Source organism: Lates calcarifer, linkage group LG15, assembly GCF_001640805.2.
Source record: "Lates calcarifer isolate ASB-BC8 linkage group LG15, TLL_Latcal_v3, whole genome shotgun sequence".
Taxonomy (NCBI): Eukaryota; Metazoa; Chordata; class Actinopteri; family Centropomidae; genus Lates; species Lates calcarifer.
The window spans coordinates 16,776,068-16,799,668 of NC_066847.1; the positions used below are offsets into that span (position 1 = coordinate 16,776,068).

The 23,601-nt window shown below is 40.3% G+C and overlaps 1 protein-coding gene across 10 annotated transcripts in view; it reads left to right on the plus strand.

Moving 5' to 3' along the window:
* The window catches only part of adgrb1a (adhesion G protein-coupled receptor B1a), a 134,165-nt gene that overhangs the window by 61,553 nt on the left and 49,011 nt on the right, over positions 1-23,601 (plus strand). For 5 of the 10 annotated variants that reach the window (XM_018665706.1, XM_018665703.1, XM_051076082.1 and 2 more), the window contains 12 exons: positions 2,744-2,902; positions 3,609-3,713; positions 6,814-6,981; positions 7,405-7,584; positions 8,282-8,446; positions 11,003-11,167; positions 11,315-11,416; positions 11,545-11,651; positions 12,282-12,476; positions 13,949-14,017; positions 15,777-15,885; positions 18,961-19,104. In XM_018665706.1, coding sequence (XP_018521222.1) covers positions 2,744-2,902; positions 3,609-3,713; positions 6,814-6,981; positions 7,405-7,584; positions 8,282-8,446; positions 11,003-11,167; positions 11,315-11,416; positions 11,545-11,651; positions 12,282-12,476; positions 13,949-14,017; positions 15,777-15,885; positions 18,961-19,104 — 1,668 coding nt within the window. The remainder of the gene's footprint in view (positions 1-2,743; positions 2,903-3,608; positions 3,714-6,813; positions 6,982-7,404; positions 7,585-8,281; positions 8,447-11,002; positions 11,168-11,314; positions 11,417-11,544; positions 11,652-12,281; positions 12,477-13,948; positions 14,018-15,776; positions 15,886-18,960; positions 19,105-23,601) is intronic. The other 5 variants (XM_018665704.1, XM_018665709.1, XM_051076079.1 and 2 more) reach the window with 4 other exon arrangements.

The window sequence follows — 23,601 nt, forward strand, 5'->3', positions numbered from 1 at the left end:
CAGTGAAAGCACACTAACAAACACTAACCTGAACTGAGATAAACTAATCAAACTCCTGACAAAAATATCTCCTACTTTGCATACTTAAAACTGAGTACACAGTTGGTTAAAAGCAGTTTCCAAGTTTAACTCATGAAAGACTTGGTTGAAAGATTTTGGATGGACTGAGCCACTGACCAGCAGACTTAGCAAACTGCATAAGAGACCAGTATAATCATCCTTATGCCACTCTCTGTGGCAGGTGAAAAAAAATGTTTTTATTAATAATATGCCTGTTTTTGTATTTTATTTTACAATATGATCAGGTTCAGTGTGGCTAATGATCAGGACCACAGCTTTTTGTATTTACTGTAGCAAGCAATAGTGACCAGACAAGGTACAATAAGGGATTGTGCAGTGAGAACAGAATGTATGGTGTGTCTGTGTGTGTGTGTGTGTGTGTGTGTGTGTGTGCTTGTTTTTATCCATTTTATTTATTGTTTCTGTTTTATTTATTTTAGGAATATTCCATTTTAGAATGATGCATTGATTTGTTGTACATGTGACAATGACAATAAAGATATTCTATTCTATTCAAACCTTGAGATTGGAAATTCTAACAAATAACCATACCTGATTGATCACATGCACATTGGAATTACCATATTACTGCTATATGCACGATATACTGTCCAATGAGTTGCAGTTTGTTTGTGTTGTTTTGTTGGTGATTGGTTGTCCACTGGATAACATGGTCAGTTTCTGCAAGTACTGGACAGGTTATGCACTGATTGAGTGTGTTCACAGCAACATGAGCAAATCCAATTTCACACTCATAAGTTAACACTTGTCTGCTGACAACAAACAGATATTGACTGTGATCACTGGTGCCTGCTAATTTCATTTCTGAAGGGAAAGGAAATCGTTTACAGATTTTGACTTTTTTCACTGGAATCTGTCTCTTTCAATCCATAACCTTTGACTCATCATGCTGACATGGTGAGATTGCACTCAGCTGTAAATAAATTGTTTGTGTGTGTGTGTGTGTGTGTGTGTGCGCGTGCGTGTCTGACTTTTGACTAACTCAAGTGCTCTCCACAGTGCCCTCCCTCCTCTCGGCCCTCACCCCAAAGGAAATAGATTTGCGAGTAATTAAAAATGTGTGTGTCTGGATGTTGGCCAACTTCATGTTCTATTCATGCAAATTAATACATATTTGTCGTCGCCTGTGGGGGCTGAAAGGCATCTGTCTGTTCCATTAAACATTCATGAGCGTGCAGGACACACAGAGAAAGAGCCATTCGGCAGCTCTTTACCCGCTCCTCCTCATATCAGCACACATCTTAATGGAGTGCATTAAATCAGAATGGCCAAACAGGGAATTTTACAATGACAGTGACATTCATCACATCTGTTTTTAGGGAAGAATCTCCTCTCAGATCCTCTCTCTCTGTTAGATACTACCAGCCTGTTGTTCACTGCAGGAGTTGAGTTGCTGGTTATTTTTTGGTTTACTCTCTTTACATCTGCAAATAGTGACTTTGTGTGTTTGTGCCTTTTTTGACAGAGCAGAGCCGTCATGTGTGTGTGGGTGTTTACCATGAAGAAAGCTTTCTAACTGGTAGTTTAATGTCAGGACATATACACATAGATGGCAGCTATCTGCTCTGCATGGTGGTCACTACGCTACAGCAATGTGTATCTCTTCCTCCTCTGCTCGAGCTTTCTCCCTGCACTACTGATGTCAGTGTATAGAAATGTAGCAGAGGACACCCACAGGTGCTGTACTCACATCAAAAATAATAAGATTGCACATGGTTTTCATTAGGAGTGACACATAAAGCTAGATCTGTTTCATCTATTGATGTCACAAATTACTGTCTAGTCTGCTTCATTTTTGTTTTCAACAGTCATATATACTCGGCACACATACAGGTACATTTAGCTGCAGACAAAATATAGAAAATAACTTTTTCCTTTAACTTTTAACTATTTTATTAAAATAGTAAATCTAAATTAAATCAGTTAATTACAGAGCCCCAGAGGAGACATGGAGGACAAAAAAAAAAGAGAGATGTACTTTTGTATTTTGTACTTTCTCCCTTTCTCTTCTTTCTCTCAAAAAAGATTGTGAGATCTTGAGATCTCGTGAAAGTTTCTCAGCATCTCGAGAAAGTACATCTTTTTTTTTTTTTTTTTCAACCTTCATTTTTTTCCCCATGTCCCCTCCTGGGCTAGGGTTAGCTGACTTAGCTACATCATTATTAGTCTTAATAATATAAATGGTAATAATAATGTTGTTGTTCCAGCTCTTCATCATGTTAACACATATTGTGTGCCTTTGTTGTTTTATCTGGTTCCTGGTGCATGTGCACTCTGCTTGGGGCAACATGACACATGTGATGGAACAATTTTGCTCAGTTACAACCTGAAGTGTTACTGTATTCAACTGTAAAGTGGAAAGATGATTTTAGTTCATGCTATAGAAATGTGTTTTCACAGAGCTGTCCTGAAGGAAAAAAACAAACAAACAAACAAAAAAAAAAACATGTCAAACTTTGGAACATAAAGCTAGTTTTTCTTAGTTGCTGAAAAACAAAGTTAAAATGAGCTAATGTGAGTCTTTGACCTGACTTTGATAAACCTCTGTGATCTCAGGTGGCCTGACCCGGTGAGACATGTTTTATCCACAACCCGGCACTCTGATCAAAGGTCGACAAGAATGCAGTGCTTTATAAATGACCACTACTGTGTGTGTCTGTAGGTGGTTGGAGTGTGTGGGGCCAGTGGGCACAGTGTAGCAGCGAGTGCGGAGGAGGGATTCAGACTCGGACTAGGACCTGCCAGTCACCACCAGAGGAGTCGTACCTGTGTGAAGGTGTGGTGGAGGAGGGCCGGCCGTGCAACTCGCAGCCCTGCACTGGTGAGATGATCATTCTGTGTGTGTGTGTGTGTGTGTGTGTGTGTGTGTGTTTGTCATTTTTGTATACATCTGTTTGTGTCAGTGAGTGGCCTTATACTAATCTTTACTTTCTCGCATCTCATTCATCTGCTTGTGTAACTGTCATCTATAAGTCAGTGTTTTGACTTAAGGAGTGCATGTTGGAACGGGGACTTTGATCGATGAAAAATAACAATGACATGGTCGGCCGTTTTCAAGACCATGCATGCACAGTATGTCAAAATCATTACACCCACAAATGGCTAAAGGGACACAGCAAATCAACATCTGAACAACAAGAAGTTCTGGCACTGTCAATGAAATATTTGACAGGATAAAGCTTTATTAAGAAGTACTTTTCTGCCTGACAAACAGCTCAAACAGCAGGTTTTCATTATGTATGTACATGTTTATGTTTTGTTTTAGGTTTTTTATTTCTCTGTTCTTTTCTCAGCTAGTCATGCCACCAGATAAAAAAAAACCCCTCATATAAACATTATCATTAGCACAACATTTACAACACATTAACACTGACAGCACAACAGAAGTCCCAAGTTTGGCTGATGCTGTTTTGGGTGACCAATCACGTCACGGTTGTGTCCCAAATATAAGCCATTAATGAAGGAGCTCTGGTTGCTAACCCCACCCCCCATCCCTCCTGGCCTTGCCTCACCTCCCCCCCCTTTAGGCAAAGGTCGCCATCTCTCTCGCAGCCAATCGCTTCGCTCGGTGGACAGCCGCAAGCGTGATGACGTAGACAAGCCCCGCAGCGGACAGCAGAGCCCTCAGACAGGTAAGACAACAGGACGCAGAGGGATCCCATGCATCAGTCACAGTAGCAGCTTGGGTGACCACCAGACACATACAAGACAACAACCACAAACTAGAGAGTTGCACTCACTTTTAACATACACATCTATCAAAATCTCCCAAAGTAGTGCCTTGTCTGCAATGGACTAATTCCAACATGGACCCTGACTGATCATAGTGAAACTGAGGTCATAACAGGACACTGTGCCCTGTCTGTAAAACACTATATCAAATGGAGTCCTCCCTCTCTGTTAAACTGATACTCCACCCAAAATCAGGAGTAGCAAACACTCAACCCTCTGTAGGCTGAAAGAGGTAGTTCAACAAATCGAGACAGTGTTTATTTACTACTTTATTTTTCCAAGAGTTAGATACCAGTCTCAGGTCTGTGTGGTAAGTATGGAGCAAGAGTCAAGATGTGTTTAGCCTCGCTAGCAGGGAGATCCACAGCTGACCTGGCTATGTCCAAAGTTCAGAACTACACCTGATGCTAAAGCTCACTGATGAACACATTATATCTAAAACAATAAACCCAGGATGTATGATAACTGGTGAACTTAAGCCATGCTGGTAGGTGCATTTAAAGAAAAGGCAAACTTTATGCTATGTTAGCTAGGCTAATCACCACCTGGCTCCAACTCCATACTAAATGCACAAACAGAAGATTGATAATGATCTGCTCACCTCACTCCTGGAAAGAAAGTAAATAAGTGTATTCCCAAAAATGTTGAACTATTACCTCATAAGGTGGCTGTGAAACAATTGTGATCAGTCTCTTGACAGAGATATATGGGCATAGACTTGATATTATTTGTGTGAACAGATTGACATCTGTGTATAAAGATGTATATATATACGTATATATATATATGAAAATCTGCAAATACACCTGTGACACCGCCTCTCTACCTAACTCTCCTCCTCTGTCTGAGCTACACAGTCAGTTTGCTTCTGTCATCTGATCATATAACACACTGATGCAGCTGTGAGGAAAAGCACGTGTGGTTTACTTGAGTATTATTATTACCATTATTGCTGACTCTACACTTTATAAATTGAGATTTTTTTTTTTCTTTAAGTGACTTACACTTTGGTTGCTGTAAAATAGTTCATAATGTCCACCTTTCTTTTTGGTTATCATCCTGACTAACCATATCATCAGATTAGCCTAACGGCAGAACACAGAAACACATATGATGTTTAGGTTTGCCACCTGTCGTGATCATCCCATGTTGAAAAATAATCACTGAAATACTGAGATGCATTTTCTCCTGTATTTTCCCTCCTCCCCGATTTCCCATCTACAATGTCAGAAAAACTCACTCTTAGCTTTCATGATAAAGGATTGATCTCTGTTTATACTCTCAAGTGTCTCATGTCTTTAGGAGATAAAAACCTTAACAGAATTAAAACTCAGTCGGAGGACAAACTTGGTATGGATCTGACTAAAGAGTCCTGGACAAAAGCACAGAAAATGGTTCATTCTTAATCATCATGTGCTAGAATTCAAAGTTTTGCATAGGGTTCATTTAAGCAAAGCCAGGCTTGTAGTCATTTATTCCAGGACAGTTGCTGGTTGTGACAGGCTCCTCCTCTCTCCAGCCAATCTAACACATGTATTCTGAGGCTTGACAACTTCTGGGCAGTGGTTTGTAAAACCATCAGTGAAATTCTTGGGATGGCATTCAGACCTTGCCAGCTTGTAGCTACATTTGGTAGAGCAGATGAAACTCTGGGTTTTTCAGATGAGTTGATTATCTCACAGGATGGCTGATGCATTCTGTATATTCTCAACCATCTAGTGTGTTATAGTTGTGTGTTTCAAAGATCGTAACCAGGGTGCTGTTACTTGTTGTATCTTGCAACAATTAATGCAGTGTAACTGAAACAATGCAACCTAACTAAATATGGTGCAGTGCTACACAGACACTACATTAGTAAGCTGTGATGTGCTTTGTGAGTTTTAGCTATCTGACAGAATGAATGAAAAATATAAAGGATGGGTTTTCTAGCCCTCAGTGGCAAGATAACTGCCAACTGAAGAATACTTTAGGGACCTGAAAGAACATACAAACATAAAAACATGCTTTGTCTGTTTGTGGAGGTGTTTTAAGTTTACAGTTTACACATTTACACTCACTGTCACTCTGCTCACAAAAATAACAAGTCAGTGCCCATATAGAAAAGAGGCTGTGGTCAACTTGGATTCTTGTCAGTATTTTGCTATGTACAATGTTGGACAGAGGAGAAGCAGATTGTGTTGCAGGAGTAGTTTCTATGCACATTTTGATATCTGTCCACCACAAAAACATATAACTGATCTGAATTTAAGATGACAAAAGCCATTGCCTCTTTTCAGTCCTACAGGGGATGAAGGTTTGATACAACAAGATAGACTTTGGGTTAAGTATTAATTTAATTTGCTAATCTATTCCTCACATCCTGTTTAGTTTTCTTCCTTCTTCTTCTTTGCTCCCTTACTGGTTAACTGACTTGGCAGTCATGACTGCTGAAACGATGACTGACATATCCTAAGCCAGTGGCATTGTCTTCCCCTGGAAGTCAATGCAGAGGATATGACGTCAGAGCCCCACAGATGTAGAACAGAAGCTGGGGTCCATTTCAGAGGCCGCCTCCTTTGAATGACACAGTGTGTGATGTTGGACGGACCATTAGAGAGCTGGACATGTGTCTCCTTTCCAAAAGAAATGGTCCACAGAGGATTTAGGCCTTTTTGCAAGTTCCTGCCATTGTCTCTTCAAGTGACCAGAGTGCAATGGTTTGGAATACTGGGAGCCACCAATGACCATGAGTTATATCTGCAAAGGAAGGCTTCATTAATCAATCACATTTGGAGGAACCTTTGGAATGGGACAGCATCATCTACCTGTTCAGAAAACATTAGGCCTCAAAAGAAGGCAACCCCTTAAATGTGGCACAGCTAAAATCTACCCTTTATCACTCCACTACCCTTCCTCTTTTGGCTGCATCCTGCATGATAATTAGTTATGGCCCTCTCCTTTCCTTTTCCTCCTTTTTCTCCCTCTGTCCACCTATCCTTTCCCCCACCCCTTCCTCCTCAGTAGACTCAGCTTCAGGTGAGGAGTGGTCAGCATGGAGTGTGTGTTCTGCCACGTGTGGGGAGGGCTGGCAGAGTCGCACTCGTTTCTGCGTGTCCTCCTCCTACAGCACCCAGTGTAGTGGGCCACTGCGAGAGCAGAGACCTTGCAACAACTCTGCTGTTTGTCCAGGTAAGCCCCCTGATTTCCCCTCTAATGCCACCATCCTGCGCTCGCCCAGCCCTCTCCTGGACCCTGCCTCACCCATACAAGACCCACCTGACTCCCTTCCTCAGGCACTTGGCAAACCTGTGGCCCCTGGGATGATTTCTACCCTCACCTTACAGGAAGGGATTTGCCTGCAGTTTAGAATGATTCCCACTATCATAACAGAGGTTTTATGGTGTTCTAAGGCTGTCCTATATCCAGACAGGAAGGGAGACTCCGCAAACTAAAAAACAATATTACCACAAGACAATGGATCAGCATAGATGATGCTAGTAAAATCAGTCAGCAAAATAACTGATAATTGTCAACTGTGTCAGTGAAGTTCTCTGCTGTTGTTTTGGTGTGTTAAGGTGGCCTGTGTTTGTCTGTCTATAAATCATACCCTAGCTGCTCTGATTGCAGTGCACGGTGCTTGGGATGAGTGGTCACCGTGGAGTTTGTGTTCATCGACATGTGGCCGAGGTTACAGGTCCCGAACACGAACCTGCACTCCTCCTCAGTTTGGGGGAGATCCCTGTGAGGGCCCAGAGAAACAGACCAAATTCTGCAACATAGCTGTCTGTCCAGGTGAGGAACACAGTAACAATCCAACAATCAAGCTCATTTCATGCAGCAATAAGTCTACTTTGGGGAGGTGAGAGAGGAGGGAAGTGTATCTGAGTCTCACTCAGAATCTCACAAGCTCTGTTTTAATATTCTTTAGGCCAAAAGTATACTTACAGCGTCTGTGTGGCCACCAGGGTGTGCATGATGTCAATTTCATTACCAACCCCCCCCTCCATGTCCAGAAATGGTCCACACTGAGTTTTCTTGGGCAGCCCAAAATTTATCACTATGGGGGCTGAACGTGAAGGACCATACATGCTCACAAATCACATCTATTTCATCTGGAATGCTTTTGAGAGGATTCATTACATCTTGTGGATATTTAGAACCACGATAAACACTCGTTTGAAGCATACTGAACCTTTAAATCTTAACAGTATGTTAGCATTAAAAAAACACAGTAGTGTTTAATATATCATCATGTGTATTTGGTAAGGACATAGTTACTTTGTCACCCAGTATTACACAAACACAAGGCATACAAGAAGATGTGATATGTACAAGTGAAAATATTCAGCAGTAAACACTATCTGGAATCATATTCATTTTTAACATCTATGAATTTGTATATAACTCAAAATACACCAAATAATTAACATCTTTCTTACTGTACTGGGCTGTTTTTCTCTTTGTTGATGGGGACCTTGGTTGTGTTCAGTGGATGGAGTGTGGAATGAGTGGTCCAGCTGGAGCTCCTGCTCTGCCTCCTGCTCCAACGGGACCATGCAGAGAACCAGAGAGTGTAACGGCCCTTCGTATGGAGGCTCAGAGTGCAGAGGAGAGTGGCTGGAGACTGTCGACTGCTTCCTTGGGGAGTGCCCGGGTATGAGAGAGAAAGGGCCACAGTTACATCAAAAATATTTAATATGATCCAAATTCTTTTATTTATTTATTCTGGTATTACTTACTAAGTAGATGATACAGGAATACAACAAACAGATTAAAAAAATCAAAAAAGAATGACAGCATGAAAAAAAGTTACAGTATGTACAGTATTGCAAAGCTTTTTCCCCACTCAGATATAAGGTGGTCCTCAGATTAATACAACCAAACCCCACCACATTCATTCAGGTAACATTTAAAACATTCAAATCAGTATATGCTGTGACCACCCTTTGCCTTTAAAACTGTTTTCCTTGGTGTACCTGCACACAGTTTTTCAAGGTACTTGGCAGGCAGTGTGGGGGCTCTGTTAGGGCCAGACCATCTGTTGTTGTACTCTTTGCTCTTCTTGTCATTGAAGGTAGTTCTTTACGACTCTGGCTGCATGTTAAGTGACATGAATGTGGGACATGTCAGCTATCTCCCTAATGGTACTGTGTGATGGATTAAAATCTGATCATCTATTCAGTTCAATTCAGTTTTATTTCTATAGCGCCATATCATAACAAAAGTCATCTCAAGGCACTTTTCATATAGAGCAGGTCTAGACCGTACTCTTTAAAATAGGTATTTACAGAGAGAGACCCAACAGATCCACCATGAGCAGCACTAGACGACCTTCCTCTGCTGGCTATGAGACCTTTGAGGTATGATGGAGCCTGACCATTAAGGGCTTTGTAAGTGAGGAGGAGGATTTTGAATTCTATTCTGGATTTGACTGGGAGCCAATGTAGAGAGGCTAACACAGGAGAAATATGGTCTCTTTTCCTAGTTCCTGTCAGTAATCGTGCTGCAGCATTTTGGATCAGCTGCAGAGTCTTTAGAGACTTGTTGGGGCAGCCTGATAATAGTGAATTACAATAGTCCAGCCCAGAAGTAACAAATGCATGGACTAGTTTTTCTGCATCCTTTTGGGACAGAAAATGTCTCATCTAAAGTGCTTAAAATTTTTACACAGTGCTATGTATGACATTAATCAAAGCCCTTGTGGGTGATGTTCATGGTGCCGATTGTTGGTGTGTATTAATGAACTTCACTAGCCAACTGTGATATTTCTATTTAATACTCAGGCCTATTGCCAGCAGACCTGTTTTTTAAACAGGTAGCCATTATCCTTCGTAGTGGCAAAGTGTTCAATAGCCATGTCCATGTGGTAACTGTGGTTTTGAAGATCCCATTAACATTTTGGTTGCTGTATAGATCCTTTTACTGTGAGTAACATTTTTTTTTGTGTGTGTGTGTGCGTGGGGCTTAGGTGGATGCCCTACACATGTTAGCTAACACTAGCGAGCAAGTTTTATCGGCTTGTTTTTCAGTAATGGCTTAAGATAGCTAATGCTCCACAGGAACTGGTTATTTGTTTACAAGTGAAGTCACTTAGTAATAGCCTAGTACTTTTAAGTGATCAGTGTTTGCCTCCACTTTTAACTCTGTTTTGCCTCCAGCTAATGTAATGATGATGTAATTGTGATGTAGGCTCTAAAAGGGTCTATCTACTTGTTAAGTCACGAAGAAACTGTTTCCAGGTCCAACTTCACTGAGGCTCTCTTGTTTTCAAGGTGCTGCAATGCTGGTGTTTTTTTTAATAGATCTGTCCAAAAAAAAAAAGTATTCAGTTGTCACTCTACTGCTTTCCTTGTGACAAGAAATAAAAGAGGAAATGGTTGCAGCTGATAAGTCACAATTTTTAAATGAATGAAGAAAAACAAAGGTTGACGCCAGCTGGTGCTGACATTAGCTGGGTTAGTCAGCTAACGTTAACACCAGTTAGCACCTGTTAGTAAAAGCAGGTACCCCTCATATAATCTATGGGCTTTATGGGGTGTTTCTTGCTATAAGCCCACATCTTCGTGTTTCAGTTGTCAGTCATTTTCTGTACTGCCCAGCTAAGGCAAATAAAGCTAGCCATCTTCGCCCAGCTTCGGTGTTAGGTGTTTTGCTGACATCATGCGACTGTGGTGTAGTTCATTTATAGCCTAACATTAGCTTTTTACTTCTGCCGAGTGTATTTAGGCTTCTAAGATCATAACAGTGGTGTTTCTTAGTGATGATTATCTTCCTGAGCAAAACGTGTAAGCATCACAGACGTTTTTAAGTCACTCAACTTATTTTCTGGAATAATTCAAAAGGCAATGAAAAAATCCCATCTCTGCACCACTCTGGAAAAGGAACCAGGATAGACATTGCAGGTCACCAAAATTCCTTATTTACACCAAACCACAGATACAGTATTACATTACTAGTAGATTGTTTTTTCTACTCTCCAGACTGCCACCAGTTTCCATTAATTTTAGAATGCTATAAATTATCAGTGCACTGCATTAAGCGGATTTCAGGTAGTTGCTATTATTTTAACGCTCTAGGGAAATGAAACCATACAAAACCTGCATCAGTTTATGTTGGACCTAGCCTAAAAAGACAGATGTTTTGTGTTTCATTGTGCCTGATCAAGACTTATCTAATATTGTTATTGTCATTGTTGCTTTCATTATGTCAGTGGATGGCAAGTGGCAGCCGTGGTCTTTGTGGTCGGGCTGTTCTAAAACCTGTGGAGGGGGGAGCCAGCAGAGAAACAGGATTTGTTATGGGCCCTTTTTTGGGGGGCAGCCTTGCCCTGGGGAACGAGAGGAGGTCCGACGCTGCAATGAAAAGAGATGCCCAGGTCAGTGCGTGGAGACAGATTGTTTTTTCAGCAAAACTGCATCAGGGACAGAAAACTGTGCTACGTAGAAATGATTCTGTCCCCTACTTTAACAAATATTTACATGCTACAAGTTTATGAAACTCATTTATGGTTTTCTGTGAATAGAACCTCATGAAATATGCAGCGAGGACAACTTTTCCAATGTCGTATGGAAGATGACTCCAGCTGGTGAAACAGCAGCAGTACGCTGTCCTCCCAATGCCATGGGTGAGCTCATACCATTTATACATATACATTTTGCCATGTATAAGATTAAAATGTCCACTGGTCATTTACAAGTTAGATTAGAAACACACTTTGCTATAGAACCCTTATTTCATGTGTCCCCCATACAGGGCTTATCCTGCGCCGCTGTACCCTGGATGAAGAGGGCATCGCCTACTGGGAGAATCCCACCTATATGAAATGCATTTCCAATGACTATCGCAGCATACAAACTTTGGTGAGAATCATTTCTGTTAAACTCCTGGTATGACCCCAAACTCCTTAAAAATGACATTTCCATACAACAAATACATTTTGCAGGAATCGCTGGCTTATGTTTAGAAGCAACATATTTTTTGAATGAATGAAGCATTACTTCTATTAACAGCAGCAGAGTCACCAGGAGGTGGGTGGAGTGGGATGGTGGGCATTCAAAGCATCATCTGTGGTTAACCAGGTGCTGTGAGTGCCTCAGCATACAGTACAATACAATATCCACAAGTGGATATTGTGACGTAGGAGAAGATTATATGGGAAAAATCATATATGTCTGTAAATATTTCACTGATATGTTCACTATCAACTACCACTATTTTTTCATTTACCAAATACATAATTAGGAACATATCTTAAATATGTTAATAGAGACTGTAATCTCAATTTTCATTCACATTTTTGGATGGAGTTTAGTTAGAAGATAGGGTTGCAATGCAAAATAATTGATTGTGTATACTCAAATTTCAACCAATTTTAATATTAGTCTTAATGATACTGTGTTCAACCCTGCTCACTCTGTTGCCATAAACAGAGATGTTGTGTTGACCTGTGAAAACTAAGAGAGGCCATCTTTCTGCCGCTTCTCTGTTAGACTCGGGAACATTTGTCCAAAGCACAACGTGGCCTTGTGGGAGATGGTGTTTCGGAGGTAATGACCAAGCTGAGAGTGACGTCCAGTGATGGGACCAGTTACAGCGGTGATCTGCTGGCCATTGTGGATGTGCTGAAGAATATGACTGAGATCTTCAGGAGGGCATACTACAGTCCCAGCAGTGCAGATATGAGGGTGAATTGATATATGGATTTACTAATAGTGTACTGTTGCTTTTAACTCTGTTTAAAGGGGTTTTCTGGCCTAAAAATATTATAGTTAAAGGTTCTGTATGGAGAATTCTGAAAACCCTTGTTGTTACACCTGTTGTTGTTCTTGCACTCCATGAGCAGGTGGGCATGAGCATCCATAAAGTTCTTACCAACCCTGTCATTCTCTTTACCAGCCCTCACTGTGTGCTTACTGGGGGTGCACAAGTCACAGTCCAATGTTACCAAGAAATCAAGCAAAGGTTAGCCAGGTAGCTGTAACTTAACTACACTGCAGGGATCTAGGGTTGGTTTGTTAGCCAATAAAGTAATTGCCAGATAGCAAGCTTGTCAATTTACCAGCCAGATCAGCCTCAGGAGTTTGGATGAACTATATTATCCACTCAGCACAATAATAATAATTTGCTGCTGATTTGTCCACATTAGCAGGCGAGCTAATGTTAGAGAGCATTAGCCAGCTAAAACCACAGCATCACAATACATTTTTACTTTGCAGTAATGTTGCTCACCTGTCCAATGGGAGAGCCAGCTTGGGGTCAGTTTTTATTCCCAAAGCTGAACGAAGGTCCCTCTATGCTGATGTTGATCCTAGTTTTCAGTCTACAGTTTGTTACAGGCAACATAGATAGTTGGGGAATGGCAAATTCTTTTATGGTATGTAACAATCTTTTCACACATTGACAATAAAAAAAGCAGTTATTACATTTAAATTGTTTCAAATTCTTTCATACAGTACTTTAAAGGTAAAGATGCATTGATATTATTTTCTAGCAAGAATTGGTAAAATTAAGGGCAAAGCACAAACTACTGAAATTTCAAGTATTACATATATATAATGGACAAAAAACATATTCTATATTTTTCTTATTGTTAAATGTAACCCTAAGAGGGCTTTGGAGCAATGTCATGATTTTCGCACATGAATCCTACACTTCCCATAATACATGTTCACTGTTGATAATAATTAACCATTGCATTAATAATGCTGAATAAACTTGCAGAGAGATGCTATTACTGTGGCCGGGACAAGCCTCCCTGCCCTTCCCTGTTAGCTTCCTCACCACTGTCATTATATTGTGCATTTAAAAAAACGCTGATATTTTGGCCTGACTTTCAGCCATTCGGGACCTTTCCATATTTATAAGACTCTTATAGAGCTTTTATTTTACTTAACATAACAAATTGTCAACCTGTCTGCCCTGCTCTGTGTGTGTGTGTGTGTACGCGGAGGAGCTAAGACACACACACACGTGCGCAGACCAGGACAAGTGACAACATAATGCAGTAAAGACTCAAACTGAGCTTAAATGAAACAGGAATTCATAAAAGAAGAAAAAGACCACCTCCAGCCTCATCATGTAAATACATACAGCCTGACTTCAGAATGTAAAGCTGTGAATAAGACATCATGCGAAACATTTTCTCTTTGTTTTCCAGAACTTTGTGCAGTCACTCAGCAATCTGTTAATGGAAGAAAACAGGGAGAGATGGGAGGAAGCACAACTGGTTAGTATCACGCTGTTTTTCTTAAATGGAACTCACACCGCCACCTCAACTGTAATTACATCTTTTGTTAAACTTAGTATACAATAATGATAACAACTCTGTAGCTGTAGAATAGATTGACAAAAACACAGGTGGACAAACAGCCCACCTGTATCTTTTCAGGCTGACAGAGGTAGACAGAGAAGAGTGCTGCTGGAAAACAGAAATAACTACAGCTAATGAGCAACCAAGTCAACGCAACACACACCCACTCATCCATCTGCTGCACTCATCCACTCATGCAGTTCTATCTTTGCCTCCAACCAGCCGTCCAGCCCTCAGGAGTGTCATCGTACAGGCATCAGAATAATGTTAGATAACTCAGCCTGGTCTCATCAGAATGAACACAGTGTCTTAAAATGCAGATATCATACACAAAAAGTAAGATGTTTACTCCCCAAACATGAAAGTATCAGCTACAATTAACAGTTACTATTGTTACCTTAAACAGTGGCATCTCAGCTCATGCCAAGAGCTCTTTATTGCCAGGATTTTTTTTTCTTAATTACCCATGATACCCATGATTTACATCACTGTTCACCATTCCCAGTGTGGCTGTAATATCGTATTTCATTGAATATGTAAGTCAGCTTTCCAAACAGCCAGATGTGTCCCTTTATTTCTTGATGGTAAAATCAATACTAGCTTGCAGTGACTTGAAAGTTGGGTTAGGCAATTTATCACAATGGACACCGTGTCTGCTTGTAATGTTAAGTTTGAAAAAGAAAAGTATTTTATCAAACTGCCAAACTTCCAGTCTCTAGAACTATCAGAGCCAAAGATGGATTACCAACCAGGTACTAGGACACTGGGGCCCCAGCACCATTGGTGGGTGGGGGCAATGACTCCAGCTTCACCATGAAGAATTACAGCAGTCTGTGGTAATCTAATCACTTCAGATTTGCACATATAAACTGAAATGATAAAGGTCTATAGGGAACACTTCAGTTATTACTCAAATTTGAGGTCCCATCTTGTAGATGAGCCCTAATTTAACACAGTTAGTTTTATTTATTTATTTATTGTTTTAGTTTCAGGTCAGTGTGTGTAGTGCTTGTACAGGGCATTTTACTAAATAAACCTGTGCCTGATGCCCACAGTGCAGAGAGACTAGAAGAAAGGGGGCCCTGAGCCTCCCTAATGGGTAACCCAGCCCTGATTAGAACAATGTGTAATCTCAAAGCTTAGAATGGTATCAAATAGAGAATAATGTTGTCACAGTTATAACTTCATTATTATTATGGTGGCAGTAATAATAAAGGAAACTAAAAAGCAGACATGATGCTTCACCTTGATTATTTACCTATCATTTATATTTTCTGGACTGAACTGCTGGTAAAATTATAGACTGAACTTTACAAACTTTACTGAGTATTTTGTCTGCTTAACTGAACTTAGACTTTAATGTGTTTTACTTGCTCAATTTAACTGTAGCTCATGAATTTGGGGACTTCTCACTTTCTCACAATCCTGTCATGATGGGAAGGATTACAGGCTTCACATTATTCATTTCCTCAGCTTCCATTATGAGTTGTTCATGCTTATATTTCTGAGTCCGTCGCCATTTAAAACAACTGCCAGTTTATTGCATACAGTTTTGCAAAAAAATTGAAAAACACACAGGTTTTTTTTGTGTGTGTGTGTGTGTGTGTGTGTGTGTTTCAAGTGTGCTTCTACAGCTGTTCAGAATATATATATATATGTGTCTCTGTTTTCTCAGCTGGGGCCAAACATCAAAGAGCTGTTCCGTCTGGTGGAGGACTTTGTGGATGTCATCGGCCTGAGAATGAAAGACTTTCAAGACATGTATGAAGTCACTGATAACCTAGGTCAGTCTTATCTCCATCCAGGAGATCTCCACAGCTATCTCTGCTTATCAAAAAGCAATTCTATTATCACAGCTTTTTCTGAAGACTGATCTTCATAAGATGCAATAGCAATACAGAAAAGGGAGAATAACCTGATGGTTAAACAGATATTTCATGTATCTTCAGTCTCAAGTTGCAATAAGCAATGTTAAGTGTCCATTTCAAGTCTGATTCATATTATTAGCAGATTTTAGGTTTTCACAGTTATATCAATAGTGATGTGTCAGCCAAGTTAGAAAGTTAAAAGTGACAAGCAATAGTTTGATCCCACATTATATGTCATATCAAGTAAAACTGGAGTTGGCTTGGAGTCAGTGGAAGCTGTGGTTTAGCATAAATCTGGATCCTGGACCTGGATTAGCTCATATTGGGACCTCTTTTTCCCTTTTTTTTTTCTTTTTTTTTTGGAGATTAGAATTTTTTTAACCATTTTCTTTTAAATTAATTGTTGATATTACTGTGTCGCAGCACAGCATAATCTCTCTTACTGTTGAATTCTGTTTCTGTTCTCCAGTATTTACATCAGGAGAACAACCCATGGTAAATATTAGCACTCTCCATGGCAGCAGGTCTTTAGATGTGTCTCGTGGGATTCTAAACTCACCTTCACAACCACCTGATGCCTCTCTCCATTGCCCAGCAACTGTAAACACTCTATTTTTCTCAAACAGGGGAAAAATAATGTAGTGTAGTCATCACAGAGGCTCTGCTGCTGTCTGTGACCTCCAGATAAAAATGAATCAGAGTTTGAGTTGAGTCAAGGGAAGTATGTAGGAACTGAGGCCAGATGAGAGGTCCTGTTTATAGCGGTGCCACCTCGCTGTCTGGAGCCAAATAGCCGCCCACACCAGCAGTGTACCTCCCCTGAGGTGGCTGACCTCTTCTCTCCTCCCACACCTCAAACATAAGTAAAGCCATGCACAGGAATGTTCCTTCTTCTGATAGCATATAGTTATCAGATCAGAGTTTCTTCCTCCAAACTCATCAAAGTAGTTATGTTATAGAGGATGTGGGAATTCAGCAGGCTTGTTTTTTCTGTTATTCTTATATTTGAATGTATTATTCATTCAGTTTCCAAGGAGAGAGATCTTTTCAAATGTCCTTAAAAGTCCCATGTTGTAGAAATTGAGATTTGCATACCTTTTTTGATTATAAAGCACATTTAGATGTTATTTAAATACTGAGAAAGTATGAAAATGCTCAACCCACAGAGAAATGCACACTGCCTGTAATCAGAAACTGTGCCTCCTAACAGGCCGTCAGGACTTCAGTAACTTTGTAGTGTCACAACAATACAGTCATCGCCTTCAGCTATGCTGTGCATAGCTACGAATGTCCCACCCCTGCTAGGAGTATAGGGTTTTAACTTTATTAACAACACAACACTGAGCGGTCATTCCATCAGAGGCCAATTTATCATTGCAGAGCCCTCCCAAGGATAGCAACATTTGAGTCCAGTGGCTGACGTTTATTTTTATATGAAATACCAGAGCATTTTAGTCCAAACCTGACCTTCTGTTCAACTTTGAGCCACCGCTAAGGATTAACGTTTTCCTCAGTGGTACACACAAAGAAAGAAAGAAAGATCATTCCAAGCTGGATTACCCACTAGGTAAACTGGACAACTGTCCCAGGGCCCCAGAACGTCCACAAAGTTCCAGGCTTACTAGCTGGGTTGTGCAAATTGAAATTTTGTCTGGGAGTATGCACTCTTAAAACAATATCAACAAACATGATAAAGGCTGCAAGGTTGGTCCTGCTTTATTCCCTGACTTTGAGGCCTTGTGTTAAAGAGGGTCCTTATGTCAAAATCTACCCTTTACACCTTTATTATTTCAGTTTTGGGATTTTGCATATAAAGTGTTTAGTCCCTCTACCACATGGTTTATCTTGGGTTAGATAGTCTTTCTGTATAGGAAAATGGAACAAACTGTATAGATAGTGGAAGGAATGGGAGGTTAATAGGGGCCCAGCAGCTAATCTTTGCAGTCTGGCCTCCTAGCAGGCTAATTCAACCATGCAGGCATTATAACACACATTTTCCTGCTGCTTTTATTTCTAATTTCTTTTGTAGCTGTTCTGCAGTACTTGGAGAAACTGTTTTCCACATAATGTATAAAGGAAGTTAAGTCAAGTATAGTTAGATCGGTAACATTACTGATACATAAAATTGAATAAACTCCATTACCTTCCTTTGATCTCAAAACAGCCTCAGTTCTAAGTGGCATGGAAAATGCTGGAAACATTCCTTTGAGATTCTTGTCCATGTTGACAAGATTGCATTACATGATTTATCCTTTTCTACCACATCCCAAAGGTGTTCTACTGGATTCAGACCTGGAGACTGAGGAGGTCACTGAAGTTCACTGAACTCACTGTCATGTTCATGAAACCAGTTTGAGACTTTAGCTTTGTGACATGGAGCATTATCCTGCTGGAAGTATCCATTAGAAGATGGTAACCTGTGGCCATAAAGGGATGAACATGGTCAGCAACAACACTCAGACTGTGACATTCAAACCATGACTGATTGGTATTAAGGGCCCAAAGTATGCCAAGAAAATATTTTACACACCATTACACCAGCAGCAGCAGCCTGGACTGTTGACACAAGACAGGTTGGTTCCATTGATTCATGCTGTTAATGCCAAATTCAGACCCTACCATCTGCTTCCTCGGCAGAAATCGTTTTCAACTGTCCAGTTTTGGTGAGCCTGTGCCCACTGCAGCCTCCGATTTCTCAGAAAAACTCAAACAAGCCCGTCTACCAACAATCATAGCATTCAGTCAAGGTCACAGATCACCAAAGAGCACCCTCTCAATCTGATCACATCCTTTCAGATATTTGATGTGAACATTAACTGAAGCTCCTGACCTGTATTTGCACAACTTTATGCATTGCACTGCTGCCACATGATTGTCTGATTGCATAAATCCATGACTGGGCAGATGTACAGGTGCTCCTTATAAAACGCTCAGTGAGAGGTAATATTATGTGTAATCACTTAATGAGCTTCATTTATTTTTCTATTACAGTTTTGAGCATCCACAAGCGTCCAGTGGTGGGTCACGCAGACATCAGCTTCCCTATGAAGGGCTGGAGGGGCATGGTGGACTGGGCCCGCAGCTCTGAGGATAGAGTCACCATCCCCAAAAACATCCTGTCTACTGGCAAGCCAGGTGAGACCTGTAACACGCCTTACAAGCACACCTCATATCTGCATCCCAGCCCCAACCCACTGAGACATAACATATACAGTATAAGTGTTGTAGCAAGGAAGTGCATGTAGACTTATACTATTTGGTAAGTAACTGTAACCATGAAAATGTGACGACTGGATATTTTGTACATCAGACTATCTTGGTTGGTTTATAAGTGTATCTTTTGGCAGCTACATATGTCCAGCAGGTTTGTCCGCCTTCTCTCTCTCTCTCTCCCTCTCTCTCTCTCTCTCTCTCTGTGTGTGTGTGTGTGTGTGTATCTATATATATGCCATTAATCTGCAAAGCAAGGCACCCCACTTAGACAAACACAGGCAGAGATAGTTGTTTTTAATGTTGCAAATAAAACATTTTGAAGAATAACAAAATCACTTCATGTCACCTGCTGTTCAGCAGCTGAGCAACAAAAAGACATTTTGTCTTTGATAACAGCAGAATAAGTTTCATAAAAAATTAATACACAGCCCATCTGCCTTAACAATTTAATGGCCCTGAATTGCAAACATCAGTATTTACATTCGTATGTGTTGTTTACAGACAAAGGGAATTATACAACTCTGTGGTCTTAAAGCGGTGATGAAGCAATGATACAAGCACCATAATGTGTATGTAAAGATTTAAATGCGTCTGGTGTGTGTTTGCTGCCCCTACATTTCACCTTATTGCTAAATGAATATCTTTGGTTTGGTCATTACCTTTGTCTCGTGTGACAGGCATTTGTCTTTATTTTCAAGTAAAATGGTAAATGGGCTGCACTTACATCGACCACTCAACACATCACCCATTTACACACACGCACTTTCAGAGAGCACTTGTTCTATACATACACAGTGTTCTAACTCATACACACAACAGTGTTAAATTGGGGACAATTTGGGGTTCAGTATCTTGCCCAAAGATACTTCAGCATGCAAACTGACGGAGCCGGGGATCAAACCACCGGGGATCAGACTTGGGTGGCTGCAGCTGGACTGAGCTGCAGCCACCCAAGTCAATGATTGATTAATTAATCAATAAAATGTCTGAGACTTAATTCATTAATATTGAACACTGGTGTCAGTTCATTTTCACTGCTTTGAGCACTGCGATCAAATTTCATTGATATTTATTCGTATTGGAGTGATGGTAAAACATCTCAGAGACAATATTAAAACCTATGCAAATAAACCCAAACTTTGACTTGGCTACATACCACTAGAGTTGACTAAATAGATACTGTGATCTGGCTGAGTCACTTTAGGAAAGCTGATAATATTGGGCAGTGACACAGCAGTGTGATTGAGTGAAGGCTGGAGTGTGAGGAGACTGGTGGGCAGATATACTGTCTTCAGCTTTAATGTCAGAGAGAGACTTCATGTACCACATCATTCTAACACTTAGTACTCAAGTAAGCCTATATTTGACCATACTTTGGTTGCCATCCATCAGTATCACAGTAAAAAATTGAAATGGTAAATAAATAGTAGACATTGTTATTAAGTGCAGTCCAGAGGTTTTGAGAATCATCCACTATCAGTATTCATTTTAATGGCTTGGGAGGCAAAAATGTGTTTGCGTTATTCAAGTTGTGAACATTAACAGCAGCAGGGCTTCACTCCTGTCTGCAGGCAGGTGCTAGATACACAGTTTTCAGTAGCAGTGGGGTTATTTGTCAGCCGGGATGTTTTCCACCATTAAAGACAGCCCTGTACTGCTAGCATGCTAATGAGGCCGTCACTCCTAATCAGGAGTCAACAGGAGCCAATCAGGAGCAATTAGAAACAATTTCCTCCCCAGCTGGGAGATGTGTCTCCACGGTGGTTATGTCACACCAGCAGCCAGCCCTCTTTATGCAGACAGCCTGGACCTGCTTACATGGATTAAAACAGCTCTCTAATGTCTTGTTTACATTGATTGATTGGTCCCCTCTCACAATCTGGAAATGTTATGAATGTGAGCCTTTTTTTCTAAAAATGAAAAATACAAATGCCAGTCTCTGTCAAAAAAAAAAAACATTTTCTGAACATGAAAAGAAATAGTGTTGGGGGCTACCGACAGAATTCAATTTGCCCCCAGTTTGCAGTGTGCAAACCAACAACAATCACCTACAATTAAAGTGCAGCATTGCAGCTTTGTTAATATGATAATGATCAAAACCTATACGCCAACTGTAACCATATTTTAACCATACGTTTGTTAACTCCTAATCTACATATCAAACAAACTTAAGATGATTGCTCATCCTGTGACATTTTAGATTTTAGAATTCAAAGCTGACCAGTGCTTTCCTTTATTTTCCATTAGATATGAAGCTCTATAATTTTCTTGATCATTGTGTGGCCACACAGTGAGCCTGCAAATAGATTTTCACATATGAATATAAATGGGAAGCAGTGGATGGCTTGACTAATAGAAAATATGTATTCACATTTCTAAAATATAGTAACATGGTTTGCAAAATGGTTACCTGGGATGTGAAGAAATTCCAGATTTGAAGATTTTAGACTTGCAGAAGGTTTTTTTGTTTTTTGTTTCTTTTTTTAAGCGGGACTGTGTAACTGAAGCTGATTTTGCTGAGGTTTAATTTCCTTTTATTTCCCCAAATTCTTCGAAGACTTTTGCTTTAAAGACAGGCATTGAGCTATGTTACACAGTGTAGCAGTGTAAAGTTGTGCTCGCTCAATAATTTACTCAATTATCAGTTTTTGAAGTCAGTGTTTATTCATCCATGTACCCTCTGTACTACTGACAATATTACTGGCAGAGTAGCCCAGAGAAGTGTGTGTTGAGTTTGTCTGTGTGTGTGTTTCTGTGTTAGATCTGACTGACTGATCTCAGAACACTTCAATTCTTATTTTCCTCTATAATCTTTCCATTTTATCATTGTTTTCTTTTTCTTTTACATTCAGAAAATTCATTTTTTTACTTGAGTTTGAAACATTTAAAACTTTTTAATTCAGGCTGCCCCAGGCCAACTCTAAATGTCACTGCATTCCAGTGGCATCTTTCTAGTGAATGTATAAAATATAATGTAAAATGTAACTAAGATTAGCCACCGTACAGTAAACCACTGGTCATGCCAACCGCCAAGCCAATTGATTGAGGGTGCCTTCCATTGCTTGTGAATCTTGGTTTATGCAAATGTTGTGTTATATCATGTTCAAATTCATAACAAAGAATACCCCGTAAAATGAAATCATTATGATTTTGCATGCATATGTAATGATACAAGCCAAATGAATTTTACCTTCACCTCATATTCTGTTGTTGTTTAAAGCCTCAATTAAAAGGCAGTGTGAGAAAAATGTAGCAAAGGTTGTGTTTGATCTAAATAATATCTGACAAAGCAGCAAAAACAGAAGTTAAATTTTTATGATGTTTACTTCGTTCTTAATGTGTGTTCCTGTTAATGGAATAACATTAAGTAAGCACAAGTACACATTCACTGTTCACTGTTGACTGAGCCATAATCTATGTTCATGCTTTGTCTTATCAGTTCATAACTGAGGCAATGTGAGTAAACAAGCTTCTGCATGACTACAAGAATATTCACCCTCCAACATATACAAACAAATATTCAGCACATACATTATACTAACAAATGCATATTCAGTTACTTGGCTATGAACTTTTTCAGTTCTCGCACACAGACACATAACTTATTGAATCACTGGTTAAAGTCCCTCCAGGCTACCTCTTGTTGGGTAAATCTGGCTGAGCATATTGGATGGGCCAGCCAAAGAGTGGATGAACAGGATACATAATACTTCATCCCTCTCTCTCTCTCTCTCACACACACACACACGCACATGTCTTCCTTGGTTCCCCCCTGATGCCCACGGGAGCTCAGCTGTTGCCTGGGAGCTACAGCCTCTGTCTGCTGCCTGGCACACTGCTGCAAACTCTCAGGCGGCCATGTAGTGAGCTGGAGCAGAAGAGCTGGATGTCTTCAGATGGCCCAGCAGATGGAGTTGTGTTTTTTTTTTTTCTTTCTTTCTTTTTTTTTTTTCCTTTTTTTTCGCCTTTGACACTTCAGCCAGAAAGAGAAGGCTTCTCCTCGCCCCAGGCCTGTTTGTGCCTTAATGTGGTCCAGCAGTCAAGTTTTGACAAATTTCTTCCTATGCTGGCACCACTCTGTTGTCAGGCAGAATGAACTCACCTGCAGAGAACTGCAGCATGGTGTATAGATGCATATAGATGCATCTTTTCTGATTATGTCTTATCACCACTCCAATTAGCCAGGTACTTCTCTTCTGTCTAAAAGCTTGTATGGTGATCAGCCCTGTGTTAAAACAGCCATGTGGAACACATTCATGGACTCATCTCTTTTGTTAAGCCATGATGTCTAAATAAATGTCCAACTAGTTTTGAGTTTAATTAACCAACAGTGTTGTCACTGCATAGTTTGTCCACCACAGAGCACTGGCAAGTTGCTTTTTCTACTGTAAAATGTCTGAAACAGATCCATTGTGGTCA